Consider the following 19,845-nt stretch of genomic DNA (forward strand, 5'->3'; position numbering starts at 1 on the left):
AGTACTATGTATTGTAATAAAATAAATCAATAACAATATAAATATTTTCGTATCATATATTGTATATAAGATTCGTCGTTTACTTTTTCTATTTGTCGGGGAGGTTTATGTCTACTTTTGTATTTAGGCTTGCGCTTACATTTAACAACATCGGTCCGTCCGTCCGTAATATACATAGTAAGGCATGGAAGGTATGTTGACCGTATCCCGGCCTAACGAAACACATGTTGTGTAGTTTGTAAGAGGATCGTTTATTTTTGTTCAATTGTTACAATGGTTATTGTATGTACGAAGAGGTTGAGCTTCGGAGAAGTGAATTGGTTGAACTCCAGAGGTTCACTCTGGTGTTGGGAGCTGGTCCGTCGCTTTATATACGTTCTGGCTTGAAGCGTGCCGTGTGCAGATGCTTTGTCTTCGTTTCCAGGGCACGTGTTTTAGGGACACGTGTTGACCTGTTTTCGAGGCACGTGTGGTTTATGGCTATGGAGTCAGCGCAAGGACGTCGTTCGTTTGAGAATGGGGTCGTGTGCCACGCGTTAACGACTTGTAAATGCCTTTCAGAACATGCGTTGCGGTCGCCTGATGACGTCACTGTTGGGTTTCGTTCGTTTTACGATCGAGCGATGAACTCTTTCTTCTGGAATGGTCTAAGGGGACGTTGCACTCGAGTTATGCATTTTTGTACAGGATCGGTGATGAGATCACTGGTTTTGATTCGTAATAGCACAATTCGTGCTACATATATTCCTACAACATTATTTCCTGTTTTTAACTATTCGGCTCCTTTGAAAACATTATTTTGAAATAAAATGAACATCCCTGCTGGCAGCTAAATAATGTTTTGCGCAAAAAAAAAAGTATTTAATTGACAGTAATTTCATACAAAACTTGCCCAATGAACGAGCATAACAGGTACTAATGTACCATAAGTATTCATGGCAGTTATTTATTTTCAAAAGATGCGAGAACATATCAGACTAGTATTCGTCCTTAATTAGTCGAAAAAAATAATTCACGCCTAAAGAGCCCACTTGGCCAACACTGATGTACATACATACATATGTAGATCTTTAACGTTATTACTCATTATATAAATTCAATTTAGAAACGAACATGCATTGAATAATATCAGCCATGCTTTCAATACGAATCTCTAGTCTCTGGATTCAGATATATGTACTATCATACTATCATTTAAAATAGGTACTTTCACTATTCTACGCACTAGTCAAGTAAAGTTATAATACAAAATTTTACGATTATAATGTGTGCAACGACGCTTTGTCACGTTTCACATATAAAGAATAAGATTAACTCGTAAATGGTGATGTCCATATCGTTCAATATGGATTTGTCGAATGGATAGTGACATCATTAAGATATGTTATCTAATTATCTATAGTCTGGACAATTGTTTAGTTTCAGAATATAGCCAGTTCTAGTTGAATTGGCAGTTTTCATGATTTTAAACATTAATCGACTTGTTATACTTTCAATACTTTAATACAATTATTTCAAACATTAATCGACAGTGGTATAAAGATAGCTTATAATAAGTATTGTTATTATCCAGCAGTACAACTCGGCGGTCGCAATAATGCCAACTGAGAGGTTCTCGGGTTCAAGCTCTGGGTTCACCTCGATTGAAGAGAGTTTATTCAGGGTACTCCTCCAGTGCTGCTGGAGTTTGAAAATTTATCTGATTTCATTGTTGAAACGGTTCCTCATCAATTTGGCGTAACCATCCACACCTTTTATTTTTATATGATTTTAAATTTATACATGTTAAAGTTAATACTATAGGTGTCGATGAAGTTAAAACTCGCAAGGATCATGGTATAATGTAAATTAAAATAAAACTCTGGTACATTTTAAAGATTAACGTTTATTTTTTTTAATGCCGATGAAAATTGCTCCATTACATGTTTCATTACCTGCTAAAATAACAACAGTTAGACATTTATCTTCTATGTTTTCCCAAATTTTATCTATCCAATTTCCCAGCGTTGTAAAAGTGTCGACGTTCGTCAATTGCTGACTTTCAAAATTCAAATGTGCTAAAGTTAAGTTGAAATCCTTTGCAAAATTTGAAATATTATCGATGATAGCTGCATTTTCATTTTCGCAAATAACCTTTACCTTACTATCACTGTCGTCGTTGTGGAACCCTTTTAAATATTTGGAATAACTTTCCAATACTTTTTCTGATCCGACTATTAGACAGGATTTGTTTTTTGGTATGACTTGATTAAATATACTCGATGCATATTCGCTATGTTTAGTTTTTAAATGATCATACTCTTCAACATTTTGTTTGCTCTTGAGTATTGCATCACCAAAGGCTAAATGTTTTGCTAGTTTCAATTTTACAAGTTTCAACGATGTAACTGCATCTTCTAGCGAACAATGTCCATTAGCTCCTACTTGAATATTCTTCTTTAAAAATTGTTTTGCAAGATGTTTCAGTTTAGTTTTACGGGTTCGGTCACCAGTCATATTGAATATTATACTCGTGTCGATAATGTATGGGTGCATCATCTTCAGCGCATGCAGATCAAAATTTAGCGACTGTCCAACCAATATGGCGTTTGGAGGTAACAGTTCTATTAGAGTTTTTTGAACATCTTCTAAACGGGTTGCTACATTTGATAATTTCTTTTCTGTAATACCGGAGTAAGCTGTTAAATAATCTGTGATTTTATTATACGGTAATACATATGTTTCATAAATGACTTGATACTCTTCATTGACAACTGTGATCCGGGTTAACTCGAGCCCAGAACGTGTTCTACACATTTCACAATCTATGGCAAATAATGGGGAAGACGCGGAAACAGGTTCATATTCATCTTTTGTCATTTTGTAATCAGAATATGACGTTTTTAATTTTCCTTTTAGTGGTAGTGGATAATTTTCTTCAACCAACTGCCACGTTGATAATACCAATTGTGTGCGTGAAAAATTGTCTTTAATCTCGTCCGACGATAGGTTGGGTCGTAATCCTGCTTTCACAGGAAATACAGCTCTCATCATTGACATTAAATCTTTCCTGGTTTCCATTGCTGCATCCATACTACCATATTCTTTAACTAACGATTCCTTCTCTAAGTCAGTGAGTGGTATTACAGCTAATTCGTCGATCGTAGATCCACTATATAACGATGGTGTGACGACTTCTAGTTGATGTGGTAAGTATTTTGCGAATTCAAAATGCGATTCCCAGGCACAGAAGTCATATAAAGACACTCCTTCTACAACAGTTACTACAGTGTGTGAAATTTTATTAGATTTTTCTAAATGACACCATCTCAATGGTAAATATGGACTTTTATGACCAATCGTAGAATTTAATAATAAATGCTGAACATCTGTGAATAAAATTGGTACTCGATCTGCGACATAAGTCGACAATGAGGCTTGATTTCCAGGAGTTTTTAGTAGTAAATTCGGTTTCTTTCGACCTGAAATGAGTTTTTTCTCCTCCGCTTTAAGCTTTTTGTAATCTTGGTTTTGAGTTTCCGAATCACCATTCGACAAATTATTGCACGCCGAATCCTTCAAATTTTCATGACCGTTTTGAAAATCCATCCCTAAAATTAAATAAATAAAAAGCAATGTAAGTTAACCGATAAGTAATCATAAAAATTAACTTTCCAGAAAATCCATTTACCATCAACGTTTGAAACGCTTTCCGCGCTTTCTTTTTTCGATTTCTTAGCCGCAGAACAATCCTGAACATCGGGAGTCTGTTCCTGGTCACTATTTGGAAGTCTGCCTCTACCATCATTATTGTTCAAGGTTGCAATCGTTAACAGGGCGTTTAATCTCTTTTTCTTTTTTTCCATTCTCAATTCTTTCTTGCTATGCTTTAATTCCCAAACCTCCATTGATATACTTCAAATTTCGTTAGAATATGTCATAAAATCACCAAACCAATTGACACGAGGTTATACACAACACTGACGTTTCAACTTGAACCAAACAATATATTTAACAACCATGAATATATTACTTATATTTTATATTTTCGAAACATACCTAGAAGATGTTGACCTTATACTTACTAATGATCTTTTACGTTTTCATATATATGTACATTGAAGGGGCCTTACAAGTGAAATAGTCTAGGACCTCGCTTCGTCTAAATCTGGTCCTGGAAGCAGATTTAGACGTCGCGAACTGCATAGTTGCAACCTTGAGACGTAACATCAGACTGCAACTCGGAGGATTCGCTCAGGTAGCGGAATTTAGACAAAGTCAAAGGGTTCGCCAGGTTTGGTGAGGGGGTTCGCTGCAAATGATTGCTAACCACCAGCTTGCATGCTCTTTCGATTGCATTTTAACTGTTTGAATTTCAGCATGTACGAAAGGCGAGATATTCATGGGGTTGCGCAGATGACATTTCGATTTACAGTTAGTCCTCGACTTACGCGATTGAGAATTAAAAAAAAATCCGCCGTTATTGGCACGTGCAGTTGACACATAGGGACAAAGATATATTTAGCACTAAATAACCATGGCAACGCGACCATTTCCACTTTTATGTACTCGATCTTCAAGTTCACCAGGATCAGTAAAATTTCAGCAATGTCGGTTTCCAAATAAATGTTACTTTCATGAAGATTTATACACTTACTCTTATTTTTCTCAATTGTCCCTTGATACTATGGGGGATGAACGAATGAGACGACTGGCATGTTAATGCACGTGTTTATTATATGACAGCTGAAGGAAGAGTGAGTAGCGGCTCTCCGAACCCAGCCGAGTTGGTCCCCACTCGCAGGAAGGCAACCAAACTCGACCATGTCGTATAAGCGAGCCGCCACAATACAAAAATATTAATACATACATACATACAGTTCACACATCAAATATATCGAATTAAAGAATTCCTCGACTTACACGGTTTTCGACTTACACTGAAAATTTCGGAACGAATTAAGGCCTGTTCATACATATCCAGCACGACCCGTATCCTGCAGGTGTCATGCAAGTGCGGATATTATTCTTTGGTATGTAGGAATCTCGTCACCGCGATCGAAATATCTATTCCGACGGAGGATACATTTCTCACGCTCAACCATTGACGTCATCACGAGTCGAGACACTTCCACCCCAACAAATCAAGCGGAACGACGCGAAGTCGAAGAACACGTGCATCCATTAAAGTGCAGCTGTACAAACAACAACTACATTGTAACCCATTGAACAAACATTCAGACTCACTGGAACAAAGGGCGATAAAAACTAAATCGAGTGGAACGACGCCACATATTCGAGAATACATACAGCGGACATTCGAGAATACATACAGAAGAATACAGCGGACCACTAAATAAACCCGCACAGCGGGCCAGCAACAGAGCCAGACTCACTCAACCTGCAACAACAACATGGAAGAACCGCTCCAGAACACAGCCGAATCCAGCCGCGTCGAGAACTTCCAGAACTCAGCCGATTCCAGTCACTTAGAGAACTTCCAGAACATACCCGCTTCAACAACATATCTACACAATTGTATACCCAAACTAAATAATAAAATAAATTATTCAAACATGCGCAACAGTGTTTCGTTAGGCTGGGATACGGTCAACACTTCCTACCACCGCCTACAGGTACATTCTATATGGACGCGCATGAATGCGTAAATACGCGAATGAAGTATGAATACGTCCATATAATGTACCAAAGAATACTATCCGCACTTGCATGACACCTGCAGGATACGGGTCGTGCTGGATAGGTATGAACAGACCTTTAACCGCGTAAGTAGAGGACTTACTGTACATTGATGATTGACAATTCTTAAAATTGAGTTGGATCTTTCTGGCAAGTTTAAAATGGCAAAAGCCGAGACAAAAGTATGAAATGAGCATACGGCCGCTTGGTTTGCAGCGCAGGGGGGGCCTAATACGCCCCTATGTTCCCTCCGCTTGAAAAATTCCGGTATTGTGTGGGGGGTGCCGACAGACAATGCAGAGCGTGCCGTGTATGGCGGGCTTATTGCAACACAGAATGTCGGTGAATTGGCGCGTGTGTGTGTGGAGTGTCAGTGTGTATTGTGTATTGTGCAGTGTGCAGTGTGGCCCCGTCCAGCGTATCGATCGTAACGTATCAATGGCGAGTCCCGTGATCGTAGCCGCTTCGGCGAAACACACAGCCACGGTAAACTCTCTCACTTCCCCTACCTTCGCCACCTCCATATGTAAATTATGATTGCACGTATTTGCAAATGGCTAATTGTTCGCGTTTGTTGCAGCTCATCTTCCTGCACGGCCTCGGCGACACAGGGTGAGTTTCATCCTGCATAATATGACGTTCGATGTTCAGCATTCTACGCCCCCTTTTCCCCCTCGCACTTACTCACCCCCTCCTTCCCGCTCGCATCTCAATTAAATTCTTTTAATTGATGAAAACGACATCAGCTCCACCTTTCGGTTGTTTATTGGAAGCTGTCGTCGATTTTAATTGTGCTTCAATGCTGAATTATGACTGAGAGACGCACGCTATTGGGAATAAAAAAAAAATTAGTTTTTTTCCTTCGCTTTAGTGTATTGCACAATCTAATGATTTTTTTTTTCAAGTGCACAGCTCACTTACTAATGAATATTTTTTATGAACCTGGTTTTATGACGTCGATTCGAAATTATATGTACATATATCTATTTTCTAAGTTAATATATTTATGGATAGTTGTGTAATTTATGATAAAAACAGAAAATGCATATGTAGTGATAGTAAACACGTTGCGATAAGAAACCAACTGTAGAAATAACATTAAAAGGATGATCTGTTATTTATTAAGCTAAGATTAAAAACATTTAATTGATTATTAAATTCGTTATTACATTGTTATGTGCAGACTTGGGGCATTGGTTTTGGCACAAAAAATGATTCACTAATGGAAAGGTCTATTGTTATTTGCAAAAGCATCCGCACAACTAGCCAGCTTTGGTTATGAATAGACTACGGATAGTCATTAAGGCGAACCCAAATAACAATACGCGTTCCAACAGTGCAAAAGAGCAAAAAAACAGCCAAAACGCCCCAAAATCAGTTTGCCCTAATAAGAATCCGTTCTTTAGTTATGAGTGGATGAAGTTATAAGAAGGATAGTTATGAAGGTACAGACAGCTTTTGAAATTTTCGTTTTTTTTTTTATAAAAATATTTAACTTTTCATATACATATATCCTTTGAAAAATTTTGTTTCAGCGGAGAATTTTCTTTTTCAGAATATCTGAGCGGTTTTATAGCATTTCATTGGCGTTTAAATTTTAATTTCTCTGAAGGTCGTATTTAACGGATCAATAACATTAAATGCCTTTGATTTAACAAGTTAAATAAATGGCCAGTACATTCAGTTACATAATATTATTATCTAGAATATAATCGAATTTCCAGATTAAAATCGTATTTTATGGATAAACATAGTGTTTTTGGGATTAAATTGGTTTATTAAGATAAATGAAATTCGGAATAAAATCAATTCCTTGACGAAATCTTAGACGTGAATGTCCTAAATTAAAAAAAAATCATTTATTATATCAGAAATAATGAGAACACTTATGTAACTTGAATTTTAATTACAGAACCAACTTTTTACAGGCAACAGATAAATACTAGGATATTCCTTGGCTTTCTATATATGTAGTTGATAATATAAGAAAATAATTAAGGGAGATTTGAAATAAAATGAAAAATATTGTAGATAATGCACCATTTTTATTACTAATTAGTCTTTCATTATCATAGGGACCAGCTCAAAAATTAAAATTGAATTTCTCCCATAAATATCAAATCAAATCTTTTAAAAAGCATAAATAATAAGTCTTATTATATCATGGTGGGTAATAAGGCCTATGAACACAATCTTTATAAACTTATCGAATTATAATTCAATTTGTTGTTTGAGATCAAAAAATTTAATATTTACAGCAAGTTAATTAATTAAATAATAATTTTAAAAATACATTTGTTGATCCTAACAACCACTAGGACACTCAAAAGACATTAAATCACCTGGTGATTCAGTCATGTCTTTATTTTTTTTTATTAGGTACTTTTATCAAAATGGTTTTTCGTGACTTACGTAAAATCTATATGCTATCGAATTCACCCCCTACTCGACCCGCAATGGCCAATTACATTTCGTTTCAGTTTCGCATTGCATTTTGGTCAAGAAATACAACATTGTTAATGCGTATAGCGGTCGGTAGAATTTGACTTTTATTTTGTTGTTAGTTTTGAGTTCGTGTTTCGTATTTTGAAATATTACATTAATAAAATTTGTTGATATTATTAATTTATTTATGGAATACGTTTATCTAATGTATAATTTTGAAAGAAATGTATGTATGTTTATTTGTTTGTTTGGTTCTTAGAATCCGTAACGTTCAATTTAATAAAAAAAAAAAACAAATGAATATTCAAATAAATTTACTATTAGATTGGCCATTTTTATATTACAAATACCGAGCGAAGCCGGGTAAAAAACACTAGTATTTTATATTATTGGAAATTTGTATCAGTAAGTAATTATCAACATCATGTTATGGACATAGCAATGCTTACAGTAATATTATTAAAGACCTTGCATTGAATTATATTGTAATAATATTATGTATATACATATATAGGTAGTTAAAGAAGAAATTATTAAAAAAATATTTTACGTCCTCACAATATTACAACACATGGCACGAATGCCACAGCATGCTCGGTTCTCGTAAGTCTCACGTTACATCGTAGTTTCTAGTCTAGATTTGGGGCCAAAAATGTTAGAATGATTTTATTTGGACATCTATATTATCTTCGTATTCCATTACAGCAATAAGGAATATAATTTAGGATGTGATAGTAACAATATATAAAAAAATGAGGAGGGTAAGTCCTACGGCACATTTTATTAGGCTTTAATACACACTTGCTTATATTCTTTACAAATGAACCACAGAAATCAACTTATTTGTTATTAACGCGTAGATATGTATATGCTAAGTGGTTCGGTGATTATTCCGCACAAAGCGATCTCGCGCACGTCACTAAAATCTTTTAAAATCACGTCACTAAATTCCGTATTCCTGATTTTCATGGCAACGATTGTTACGTGATCGCATTGTGCGAAATAATCCGCTTACCATACTAAATTTACCTTTGTACTACTATTTTAAATAAGGTTTTTGACCATGGGCGTCATTTTAGGGGGGCTAGGGTGGGCAGCCCCCCCCCCCTAGGCTATTAAAGGGTACTATCCACGTTTTTAATGTATTATTATGAATTTGAATTTAAGTACTAAACCAACAAAATTAGAATATTTAAATTCTTTAGAACACTATCAGGTATAAAAAAAATATAATGTTAACTCCCAAATATATTTTGTAAAACTCGTTTATCCTTTAAAATTATTTTACTATTAATTTTATTGATAAAAATGGTGACCGGAAAAATGCACTCGAGATGTTGCACTCTTGAGGATCCAAACTTTCAAAGATGCTCAAGGAGAACTAACACAATAGAATTCCACAAAAAAGCGTCAACGGGTATTTGTATATTATCCGAGGGTCCTAACCTTTTTTTTTTGTGGAATTATATTGCGTAAGTTCTTTTTGAGCGCCTTTGAAAATTAGGAATTCTCGAAACTGCGCCACTATTCAGTGCAATTTAGTGTATTTTTCCGGGAACCGATTAAATATATAAACAAAAAAAATGATTAAAAAAAATAGTTAACATACATATACTTATTTTATAATATACATAATACACCCCTCCCCTAGAAAGTCATTCCTTACTGGTTAAAAAATTTGCCCCCCTCTGGGTAAAGCTGAAATGACGCACCTGATTATGTTGATATGTTTGCAAGATGATGCAAATCAATTTAAATCATTTTTCTCAGTTTTTTTTATTTTTGTAGGGCATTATTATTCCTAACGCAATTTGTTCGTAGTCTTATAAATTTGTTTATATTAAATACAATGTGTGCGTAACATGTAATATAAAAAGGTCAGGTCAAATTATACTGAAATAGGTCAGTACGCAAATCTCAATGAGGCTGTTTCCTATTGACCTCATTTCAAGTACCAATGAAATTCAAATAAAAAAATAATGCATTGATTGAACAGTGCAAATGTTGCACAATTCATAAATTTTGTATTGTAGTAAAATATGTTAATTATCTAAGTTTAATTCATTCGTATATTTACTGCTGTAAATGTTTCACAATGTTTCATTATCCTTCACACTATTCTAAAGGTCAAAATGTAACTTCATATAAGCATACAATATGTTGAAGTTATACTATGAAATATTTATTCAAGTATTTATTATGAAAATGAATGGTAAACCCTTATGTTTTTTGGGTTTTAGCTTAAATTTGAAAGACATTTTGCCAAAATATGTTTATTTTTCCATAGACATGGTTGGGCGAGTGCAATGGGGAACTTGAGGCCACCTCATGTTAAAGTAATATGCCCTACGGCTGCCACTATGCCGGTAACTCTTAATGCTGGATTTCGAATGCCCTCATGGTTCGATTTGAGAACCTTGGAGACGACCGGACCCGAAGACCAAGAAGGTATATTGAGGGCAACAGAATTAATTCATGAAATGATCAATACCGAAATCAAGGTACATGCATTTCATCTTATAACCTATTTATTTTATAAATCGAATATGCAAATCTGATTTAATTAAAACACAACAATTATTCAGCTCGTAAGATGTTTACGACTGATTGTTATGAATGTGTGTCAAAGTTTAACATTTTCCCATAAACAATAAATAAGTTTATGTAGCATATTTGCATATTATAAGATCATTAATCATTTGTATGGTTATGATATGTAAGTTTATTATCGTATTTTAATTAAATGAACTTAATTTTAGGCAGGAATTCCGGCTAATCGTATAGTTTTGGGTGGATTTTCTCAAGGCGGTGCCTTGGCTTTGCACTCGGCAATGACTTTCCCACAAAACATTGCAGGAGTTTTAGCTTTGTCTTGTTGGATGCCTCTTCACAAACGGTTCCCCGGGGATCTGAAAGCGACACGTGATCTACCAGTGAGTTGTTTCGTCGATTTTTCTGTATTTACTGAATAATCAATAACGTTTTTTGATTTGCTTTTCATTTTTGTTTTACAGATAATACAATTTCACGGTGACTGTGATCCTGTTGTTCCATATAAATGGGGACAAATGACTGCGACTTTTCTAAAAACTGTGATGAGTAATTCGCAGTTTAAAACATATGCCGGAATGATGCATACATCTTGTGATGAAGAGCTTAAAGATATGAAAAACTTCGTCCACAAATTGATCGGTTCTCCAAATTAAGAATGACAAAAAATTTCAACTACTTTCCACTTAGTCGATAATGTAAAATTTTCAACATTGTTAAACGGATTTCATCGGCAATGATACGATGGAAATTATAATACCAAAAAAGTACTATCTATTACGAGTTTATTTTAGTATAAATGAAATTAGAATTCAAGATATTTTTGTATACTTTTTCCCCTGCGCTTTATCGAATGTCGCTTCAATCAATTTACTTTGAGATTACATATACTTCTGTAATATGATTACAAGTCAATTTTATGTATAAAATAAAATGGGCGAAAAGTATTATTCTTCCTTACAAAAATTTAAACGAAATTATTAAGATAGATGAATTAAAATTTATTTTACACTTTACACAATTCGACTAAATGCACACGTGTTAACTATGTAAATATATAGTTACACTACGCAAAATGAAATTTACAATTGTTGAAATCTTTTTAAAAATTCTTCATATCAAATTTGCAATATGTATTTGGTACTGCATAAATAGCTTAAAGTGTCATATTTTGAATATAATAGCATCTATTTTTATTCTACTATGCACCGTATGTAAAAAAGTTTCTAATATTTACATTATTCATGTTAAAAGTTAGGAAAAGATTGGATTTTTTTGCGTAATGCACAATGCAATATTAATTTATGTGGAATGCATAATATATATGTACATATATATATATATATATATATATATATATATATATATATATATATATATATATATATATATATATATATATATATATATATATATATATATCGATTTTACCTCTGATAGCAATAACTGTGACCTCAGAAATATGTTCACTTTATAATGAAATTTTGCTGTGAATACAATTCTTAATAACCTTTCAAGTTTGTATGTATATGGTTTCCAACACAAAATGAAGCCATTCATGTTCTCTACATACATAAATATGTATGTGCTTGTATAGAAATATCGAATGTTTGTCTTATAGCAATTTTCCAATATATTACAATAAAATGTATCGTATAGTAGTATATGTATGTACACATTCATAAAGTATATTTTTTATTAAGTGAAACATTCAATGAAAAATATATTTTGTATTTATCCGAGATTTATTTGTATTTATAATAGAAAATATACATTATTTTGATCATCCTGATGTATTTTTATTACATGTGAAAAAAATTAACACTCTTTATTTTTATACATATTAGAAAGTAAATTTAGAATTTAGATAGATATCATAATTTTAATTCACAGTTTACAAAAATCATATTATGTGTATTGCGAAAATTTTCACAATAGAAAATTATACTGAATAAAATAAATGACACACCAATGATATATTTTTCATTTGTTCTCAATATCATATGAATTTTATTTAAGTTAACACATCACATATTATATCTAAAGATGCGTATCTATATTGTCTGGAAAGTGTGTTTCGTACTAACACAAGCGTTTTATTTGATGTACGTTTTTTCAAAAGGATCTCTAAACTTTTCAATGCCACATAACCTACACCGGCGCTCTTCGCTTCGGTGAATGAAAAATCGCCTTTAACTACATATCCAATTGTTTCTCGTGAGCATTGATTGCGTACGTTGTCTAAATTAGAAGACAGCCACAATTCCCTCATCCTCGATAAATAGTTCTGTATTAGTGACGAATTATTTTGTTTAGGCACACTAATGAATTTCTTAGATTGTTCCTGCAATAATGCCAAAAAATTAGCTAACTAAAATCGTATATACGTACATATATTAAACTAATCCATGTATAGAATTTTCTTACGAGAATTTTCTTTCTCCTCCGTACACTTTTTCGTCGTAAAGATTTCAGTATTTTCCTATGTTTGTTGCGAATATCCCTTCTGATTGCTTCGTTCTTATCCTTTTTCAACGGCTCGACCAAGTGTGAACTCGACATAGTCGGTTTGTCACCATCCGACGGCAGACATATCAATGCAAAGTCTGTTATTTTACCTTTAGCCTGTGTTAGCACTTTGATGGGAATCAAACATTTTAAATTCCATGAAAAGTCTTTATTGAATTTGCCAGCGGTTATCATCACCTGTAACATCCAAATAAATAATTGTATATACGTATATCATACACAAAAATCATAGTTTCATTCAGTGGCGGCTCGTCTATATGGGCTGCGGGGCTACAGCCCTCCCAGTATATTACATATGCATGCTATTTTTGTCTGCATTTGATCACCGGTATGGTCAATGAGCTATTACATTCTGATTAATCTCTGCAGCCCCCCCCCCTCTGAATTCTCACTAGCCGCCACTGGTTTCATTATTATTATATGTACCTGTAATTCTTCCAGTAATTTCTTTTCGCGTAGTACAAAAAAATCGTCTTTATTAGTTTCGTCATTGTTCCAGTTGTTTATTAGAGTATTCCAATGACATAGAAAAGGACTGTTTATTGATAACTTTGTAAAATTAACTCTTTTGTTTGGCGGCAACCGGAAATATTTTTCTTTTAAAATGGCTTCTATTCTCAATTCTTCATTTCTACCCGGTAATGTATCAGGTTGAAATTCAAAATTACCACTTTCGAATAATAATTTACTTGTTTCCCTCAAACCACCGGTTCGGGCTCCTCTCAGTATTAACGATAACCAAAATGGCATTCCATAACCAGCAGGAAGAATTAAATCCCAACCACTATTATACCCTGAAATCAATAAAATAAAAAAGTTACAAATAAAGATCCATTCGTACTATCTAGCACTGCAAGGCAACAGTAGTGCACGGAAAAGATTACTTCTATTCATACTATACAGCAGCACACGTTCATTTGTTTTGGCCGAGTGTAAGGCAAAATCGGATTATGTCGTATCGTATTGCCACGAATATTTCCGCAGTGGCCAAAGAAAATTAGTTTTGTTTTATATGCTATGGTGACGTACTGCTGTACAATATAAATAGATTGTGTCGGCTGCTGCTGTTAAGTCTGTGCCACGTAAATATTACGGAACATATGAATGTGTCGGGTCTACCTCACGGGACCGAAAGTGAAACGCCCGAAAACGCAAATATCGGAAGGCAAAGATCGAAAATCGAAAGATCTTAAGTCGAAAGATAAAAAAAAAGTCTCTCCCCCCGTCGTACATCCTCACTTAATTTGCGCGAGCAGGATACAACAGGAACAAGAGGAACAGGCTTTTCCTCTCGTATTCTGCGCGCGCACATTAAACAAGGCTGTATGACAAAAAGAGAGATAATTTCACCGCATGGCACTCATATATATGTACATAGTACCGTTTACCATGCACCTTTTTTTTTTCGATTTTCGATCTTTGCCTTCCGATATTTGCGTTATCGGGCGTTTCGCTTTAGGTCCCGTGAGGGAGACCGGAATGTGTCCGTATATAATGCACCAAAAAATACTTTTCGCACTGCTGTTTACGTGCAGCTGCCCGTCTGTGCTGTGCCAGTATGAACAAATCTTTAGACGTAATCATTTTAGTGAAAATAACAATTTAAGGGGTACTTATTGGTTATACGGGCGCATCCAAACATCAAGTATACACGCTTACATTAACTCTAAATAACTAGTGGCTTTTAGGTGTCGCAAACAGTTTGAGTAAAGTGGTATACAACCACGAACAAAATCGTTGAAATCCAAAGCGCATTTTCCAAATAATTGAATTATACATATATATATATATATAATATGTCTATGAATTTCACATCGTATGTTCTGGTGGAGGCCAGTGTTGTCTTAAGGCAGAAAGAATCTCTTCTAATGGCTGCCATATAAACTGCAAAACAACTTTTCATGTGTTGACAAGACATACATAGTCACTTTATTATAACTGTTTGCGATATCTAGAGGCCTTTCATATAACTGCCGTGTATTTGTATGTGTTAGTATAAGTGTGTATACTCGATGTTCGGATGCGCCCATTTAACAAACAAGTGCCATTAAAAGTGTTTTACATACCTAATTTTTTAAAATTCGAATTTTTACTTCCGGGCTGTTGAACTAGTAATACGGGTATTCCCGATACATTTCGAAGTGCATCGTTCATTTCGCCGGGTACCAAGTTTGAATTTTCTCGCATGTTATTCATTTCAAGATTTGTTATTTTTTTGTCAAAGACCGTTTTTCGTATTTCTTCGCTCCATAAAAGGCTGAAATTTAAACCAGCTGGTATATTGATCAAATCTAAGAGGGACGGTGCGTCTCCATAATTGGGAAGCGCTTTTGTGCGCTTACGTGGAAAGTTCACTCTCGGGTCATCGACATTCAAACCCAAAACAATTTTGCTTTGCATTTCAGCAGGCGAACGCAAGTTCTTCATTTTTTGCCAAAAGTTTGTCTGTATACTGTGGTACTCTCTGATTTTATCATCGCATAACTTTTCTTTGAACCAGTTTGTGTCTGATTGAGACACTAGCTGGCCTTTAATGTCCTTCGATAACATAACAGGCCGCAATACCTCTGTTAATATTGCATGTGACAACGGGCCAATGAGTCTTAACCTATTTAGAGACTTATTCAATTCTACCATTTGTATTGCATTCTTATTGCAATAATGATTTAAATTTGTTAGCGTTGTATCAGTCTTGGTCAACGTGAAGCATTTAACAATTACATCGACTAAATCTTGATAAAATGAGGGATGTGCAAAAATCCAAACGAAAGCTTTTGAAATGTTCCGGTTGTTCCAGATGAATGATACTCTTCCTAGACACTCATAGGGATATTTATTAATATCGAATACAAAAGCATTGCCCTCACGTTCTCCATTCACGTAGCATTTTGCAGCAATGCCCAATCCACATTTAGGACTGGTGATGGTTTTAAAGCCTTCAGAGAGTTTTTCAACGGGACCGGATAGTTGGATACAACCTAGATAAGATATGTCTTGTAGCAAGCAATGGGCAGATCCAGCACGGTAGCAAGCGCGGAAAGCTTTGTCACAGGGTGCTTCAGGTAGACTGTAACCCCATCGTTTCGTCATGTGAAATCGTTTTGCATGCCAGATGTGAGTTTCGAGCCAGGTATGTTGGCGTTGACGGCGTGCAAAGTGTGCCAATAAGCGATGAGGGCGCCGACGTGCTCGTCGGGAGTTGACTGGAGAATCTGCTGCGGAAGCCCCAGGGCGTAGTCTTCTGGGTAGACGACGTGAATCATGGCTCATGACACGCCGTCGCATATGAACAGGCAGGGATTGAAACGCCAATTTAGTCTTCGCTGGTTGAGACAAACATTGTGTAAGTGCTGACAGCTCGCGAGCGCGTGCTGCTGCAAATTTTGTTAGGTGGACCTCATCAGGAAGCTGCTCTCTATGTTTTTCTTTTCCATAATCACCATCTTCATCTTTACACAGTGACTTGTCGAACTGCATGGCGATATTACTAAATACACCATGCACGTGCTAACCTATATGTTTGACAGCTGTCAATGTCAGATAGCCGGATCGCCTTAACAGCCAAATAATCAGCCATTAAAAAAACATTACACACTTCACTTTAAATATTTCAATAAATTAGCTAATTGGGGGGGAAGGAGGGAGAAATTTTTATATAATATGACGGTTAGAATAGGAAGCATTGCAGAAAATATTATATCAAAACAAATTACGTGTAAAAATTATTGAATTTAATGTCCCCTTTTGTGACAAAAACTTTATGCAAAGAAAAATTGCGCATATGAAAGCTAGATGTGTACCGTCAGTGTAAAGAGCAAGCGTTACAGAAAATAGCCAGGTACCAAAGGCTCTGTTTTTATTGTGGTAAACGGATTATTTCACATATTGCGATCGTGCACAAGAAAATCGTTTCCACAAAAATTTCGAACAAGGAATATCTTTCACTTGAGTTCCCGTTAGTGTGATAGTTCGCGTATATTACCCTCGATGCATGGAATTTACGAGTGCCAGTGATCGAGATTTTGGTGATGTGTGCGAGATCACTATGTGCGGAATAATCATCGAACCTTTTGTTGCACACGTAAGTGAGGCTATGTCACAAAAACAGGGATATTTTCACGGCACGCCACTGCTAGGTAACTCAACTAGGTAGGCTCAAATTCATCCGAAATATATGTTTACCTATATTCTTCTCGCTCGTCGAAATTCTTGTATTTAAAAAGGATGTGCTAATAATTAGTTTGTTTGAGCTTGTTTTCAATAGTAATGATAATTATCTACTACTACTTCAGTTTATAACTACACGCGGGGCATAAATATAAATATTGATTGTACATTTTACACCTAAATACTGTTTTACTGCAAACTGACAATCAATTTTCAGTTTATACACGCTATTTTGAACATGTAATATATTTATTATGTATATATGTATGTACGTATGCCACATACATATTCATTCCTTCTATTCACACGTACAATAAGTCGATAAGTAAATGTATGTATGTATGTGTATATTCTAGCAAAACAATATGTTTTAGTGTGTGTGATATGTGGCAATAATGTCAAATGTTAACTATATACATGCATATACCAAAGTGAATGTTTATTTAGAAGCAAAATTGTGATATGTGGCACTAGGCAATTTATCAAATTTGTTTCTTGAACCTGTCCGTGGGTTATCTTTATCATTATCTGCATCGTGTGTTGAAATAACAGCTAAGCAAACACCGCATAGTACTATTCTTGTACAAAACAGTCAAGTCACCAGAAGTAAAATGTCGGTAATTAAGAGAATCATCAATACAGCCAGCACCTACCCACCAGTTGGTCCATACAGGTAAGTCAAAAGAAAACAATAATTGGATAATATAATTTTACTATATAAGTTATATTAATTTTTTTATAATGACTTAGTCAAGCAGTATTAGCCGATCGTACTCTATATGTGTCAGGATGCCTCGGCATTAACAAAGATACTATGAAATTAGTAGATGGTGGAGCAGAAGCTGAGGCGCGACAAGCACTGATTAATCTGGGAGCTATTTTGAAGGCTGCTGGAAGTGATTATACTAAAGTTGTTAAAACAACTATTATGCTCGGCGATATTCAAAGTTTTCCCAAAGTTAACACCGTGTATCAAGAATGTAAATTATGATGTTATAACTTTACATTGGTATTGAATAATGAAAATCATTTAGCTTCATAAACGCTTTAATTTGTTTCCAGTTTTCACCAAAGATTTTCCTGCTAGATCTACATATCAGGTTGGAAAATTACCTTTGGGTGCAGCTGTGGAAATCGAAGCTATAGCACTTACTGGAGATGTTAAAGTGGAGTCATCGTGACTAAATAAAAAATCGAAAATTTAATATAAATCCCACTTATAATTCTGTATTTACATATCTTGTAAACCAGAAGCTCAAATTATTTTGAATAAAATTAAAAAATATATTTTTCTTTTAATAAAGTTCATTTAAGCTTAAGATTTAAACGTTCAGGTTGAAATTTCAACTTCTTTTTATTATTTTATACGATTAGGTTTTTCAAATTTGTTTTTTTTAAATTTTATTTTTGACAGAGATGAAATTATTAAATGTATAATTACAACAATGATGGTGGTGTAAATATAAGTACAATCAAAAACTGATGCAGTAACCTGTTTTTAGCTGTAGAGAAATATTACTAAAATGCCATTGGTAATCACTAGATTATCTGCCATTTCACTGGATGAAAAAATCATGGCCACAAAATTATTTAGCGCACCCAGTAATTCGGTCTGATGTCAATTTGAGAAGTATCTATACAACACGTCTGGTATATTAAAAAAAATGTGAAGCTTAAGAAGATGGTGTGCACAGATTTTTTCCAAATAAAAAAATAAATCTATACATATTTTGAGAATTATTAAAAAACATTACATGTACAATATGCGGTAAACGGACTACTAGTCATATGTGAACCAGTCACAGGACAACCGGTCTCTCTAGATCGGTTATACGTGATCACCCGTCACATTAAAACTGTTCACGAGAAAACTGGTCACACCCTAAAACCGGTCACGAGAAAACTGGTCACACTCGAAAATTAGTCACGAAAAAACTGATCACACCCAAAAATTCGACCAATTTTTAATTTTTGGGTGTGACCAGTTTCTTCGTGACCAATTTTCGGGTGAGACCAATTTTCTCGTGACCAATTTTAGGGTGTGACCAGTTTTAGTGTGACGGGTGATCACATGTGACCGATCTAGAGCGACTGGTTGTCCTGTGACCAGTTCACATTTGACTAGTAATCACCGAACCCAATATACATATACTGTAGTTCAAATCATAATTAATATAAAAGTCAAATACATATATGAGCCGTTATATTTGAAAGTGGCATAAGTCCAATTTCGAGAAATATTTCGCAAAGCATTAAATATAATAATATAATGTTTTACATTTAGCAATATTTAAAAGTACTGGTGGCCTGTAATACATTTATTATGCTTTCCCGAGATTCTGGACATATCGAATTAATAAGTGATAACAATTTTTGAATAAAGTCAAACAGAAATAGTGTTTTTGGAATTGAAAATTGGACTTCCGCCACATTCAAATGTAACGGCTCATATCATTGTTTTATTTTTAAGCAACC

The 19,845-nt window shown here is 34.7% G+C and overlaps 4 protein-coding genes across 5 annotated transcripts in view; 2 read left to right on the top strand and 2 right to left on the bottom strand.

Annotated features, from left to right (window-relative positions):
- Pop1 (POP1 ribonuclease P/MRP subunit) overlaps positions 1 to 16,774 on the bottom strand; it is a 95,491-nt gene extending 78,717 nt beyond the window's left edge. The window contains exons 1-4 of one of the 2 annotated variants that reach the window (XR_013260700.1): positions 15,270 to 16,774; positions 13,630 to 13,997; positions 13,102 to 13,380; positions 12,218 to 13,018 (exon numbers count right to left, since the gene is read on the bottom strand). Coding sequence is in view for 1 of the 2 variants with exons in the window: in XM_077432967.1 (XP_077289093.1) it covers positions 12,689 to 13,018; positions 13,102 to 13,380; positions 13,630 to 13,997; positions 15,270 to 16,680 (2,388 nt within the window). In the remaining variant the exon portion in view is untranslated. Of the gene's footprint in view, positions 1 to 12,098; positions 13,019 to 13,101; positions 13,381 to 13,629; positions 13,998 to 15,269 lie in introns of those variants that run through there. The other variant, XM_077432967.1, reaches the window with a different exon arrangement.
- On the bottom strand, positions 1,867 to 4,508 carry Rexo5 (RNA exonuclease 5). Its single transcript, XM_077432968.1, has 2 exons — positions 3,671 to 4,508; positions 1,867 to 3,590 (listed from the first exon to the last, which is right to left on the bottom strand). The coding sequence occupies exons 1-2, from the start codon at positions 3,885 to 3,887 to the stop codon at positions 1,879 to 1,881; spliced, it is 1,929 nt and encodes a 642-aa protein (XP_077289094.1). The 5' UTR covers positions 3,888 to 4,508; the 3' UTR covers positions 1,867 to 1,878.
- Apt1 (Acyl-protein thioesterase 1) lies at positions 6,009 to 11,885 on the top strand. Its single transcript, XM_077432978.1, has 5 exons — positions 6,009 to 6,165; positions 6,260 to 6,291; positions 10,412 to 10,625; positions 10,884 to 11,057; positions 11,139 to 11,885. Exons 1-5 carry the CDS (start codon positions 6,016 to 6,018, stop codon positions 11,328 to 11,330), a joined length of 762 nt encoding a protein of 253 aa, XP_077289104.1. The 5' UTR covers positions 6,009 to 6,015; the 3' UTR covers positions 11,331 to 11,885.
- A 291-nt stretch (positions 16,775 to 17,065) lies between the features above and the next one.
- UK114 (reactive intermediate imine deaminase A homolog UK114) lies at positions 17,066 to 19,073 on the top strand. Its single transcript, XM_077432374.1, has 3 exons — positions 17,066 to 18,043; positions 18,121 to 18,350; positions 18,433 to 19,073. Exons 1-3 carry the CDS (start codon positions 17,982 to 17,984, stop codon positions 18,549 to 18,551), a joined length of 411 nt encoding a protein of 136 aa, XP_077288500.1. The 5' UTR covers positions 17,066 to 17,981; the 3' UTR covers positions 18,552 to 19,073.
- The last annotated feature ends 772 nt before the right edge of the window (positions 19,074 to 19,845 follow it).

This window comes from Arctopsyche grandis, chromosome 6, assembly GCF_051622035.1.
Source record: "Arctopsyche grandis isolate Sample6627 chromosome 6, ASM5162203v2, whole genome shotgun sequence".
Lineage (NCBI taxonomy): Eukaryota > Metazoa > Arthropoda > Insecta > Trichoptera > Hydropsychidae > Arctopsyche > Arctopsyche grandis.

What these genes read in the sequence shown, in the direction of transcription:
- UK114 (XM_077432374.1), top strand. Translation starts at nt 17,982, where the DNA reads ATGTCGGTAATTAAGAGAATCATCAATACAGCCAGCACCTACCCACCA. An exon ending in CCACCAGTTGGTCCATACAG is followed by an intron (nt 18,044 to 18,120) that starts GTAAGTCAAAAG and finishes ATAATGACTTAG; the next exon opens with TCAAGCAGTATTAGCCGATC. An exon ending in TAACACCGTGTATCAAGAAT is followed by an intron (nt 18,351 to 18,432) that starts GTAAATTATGAT and finishes ATTTGTTTCCAG; the next exon opens with TTTTCACCAAAGATTTTCCT.
- Apt1 (XM_077432978.1), top strand. Translation starts at nt 6,016, where the DNA reads ATGTCGGTGAATTGGCGCGTGTGTGTGTGGAGTGTCAGTGTGTATTGT. An exon ending in CACGGCCTCGGCGACACAGG is followed by an intron (nt 6,292 to 10,411) that starts GTGAGTTTCATC and finishes ATTTTTCCATAG; the next exon opens with ACATGGTTGGGCGAGTGCAA. An exon ending in AAGCGACACGTGATCTACCA is followed by an intron (nt 11,058 to 11,138) that starts GTGAGTTGTTTC and finishes TTTGTTTTACAG; the next exon opens with ATAATACAATTTCACGGTGA.
- Rexo5 (XM_077432968.1), bottom strand. Translation starts at nt 3,887, where the DNA reads ATGGAGGTTTGGGAATTAAAGCATAGCAAGAAAGAATTGAGAATGGAA. An exon ending in AAGCGTTTCAAACGTTGATG is followed by an intron (nt 3,591 to 3,670) that starts GTAAATGGATTT and finishes ATTTAATTTTAG; the next exon opens with GGATGGATTTTCAAAACGGT.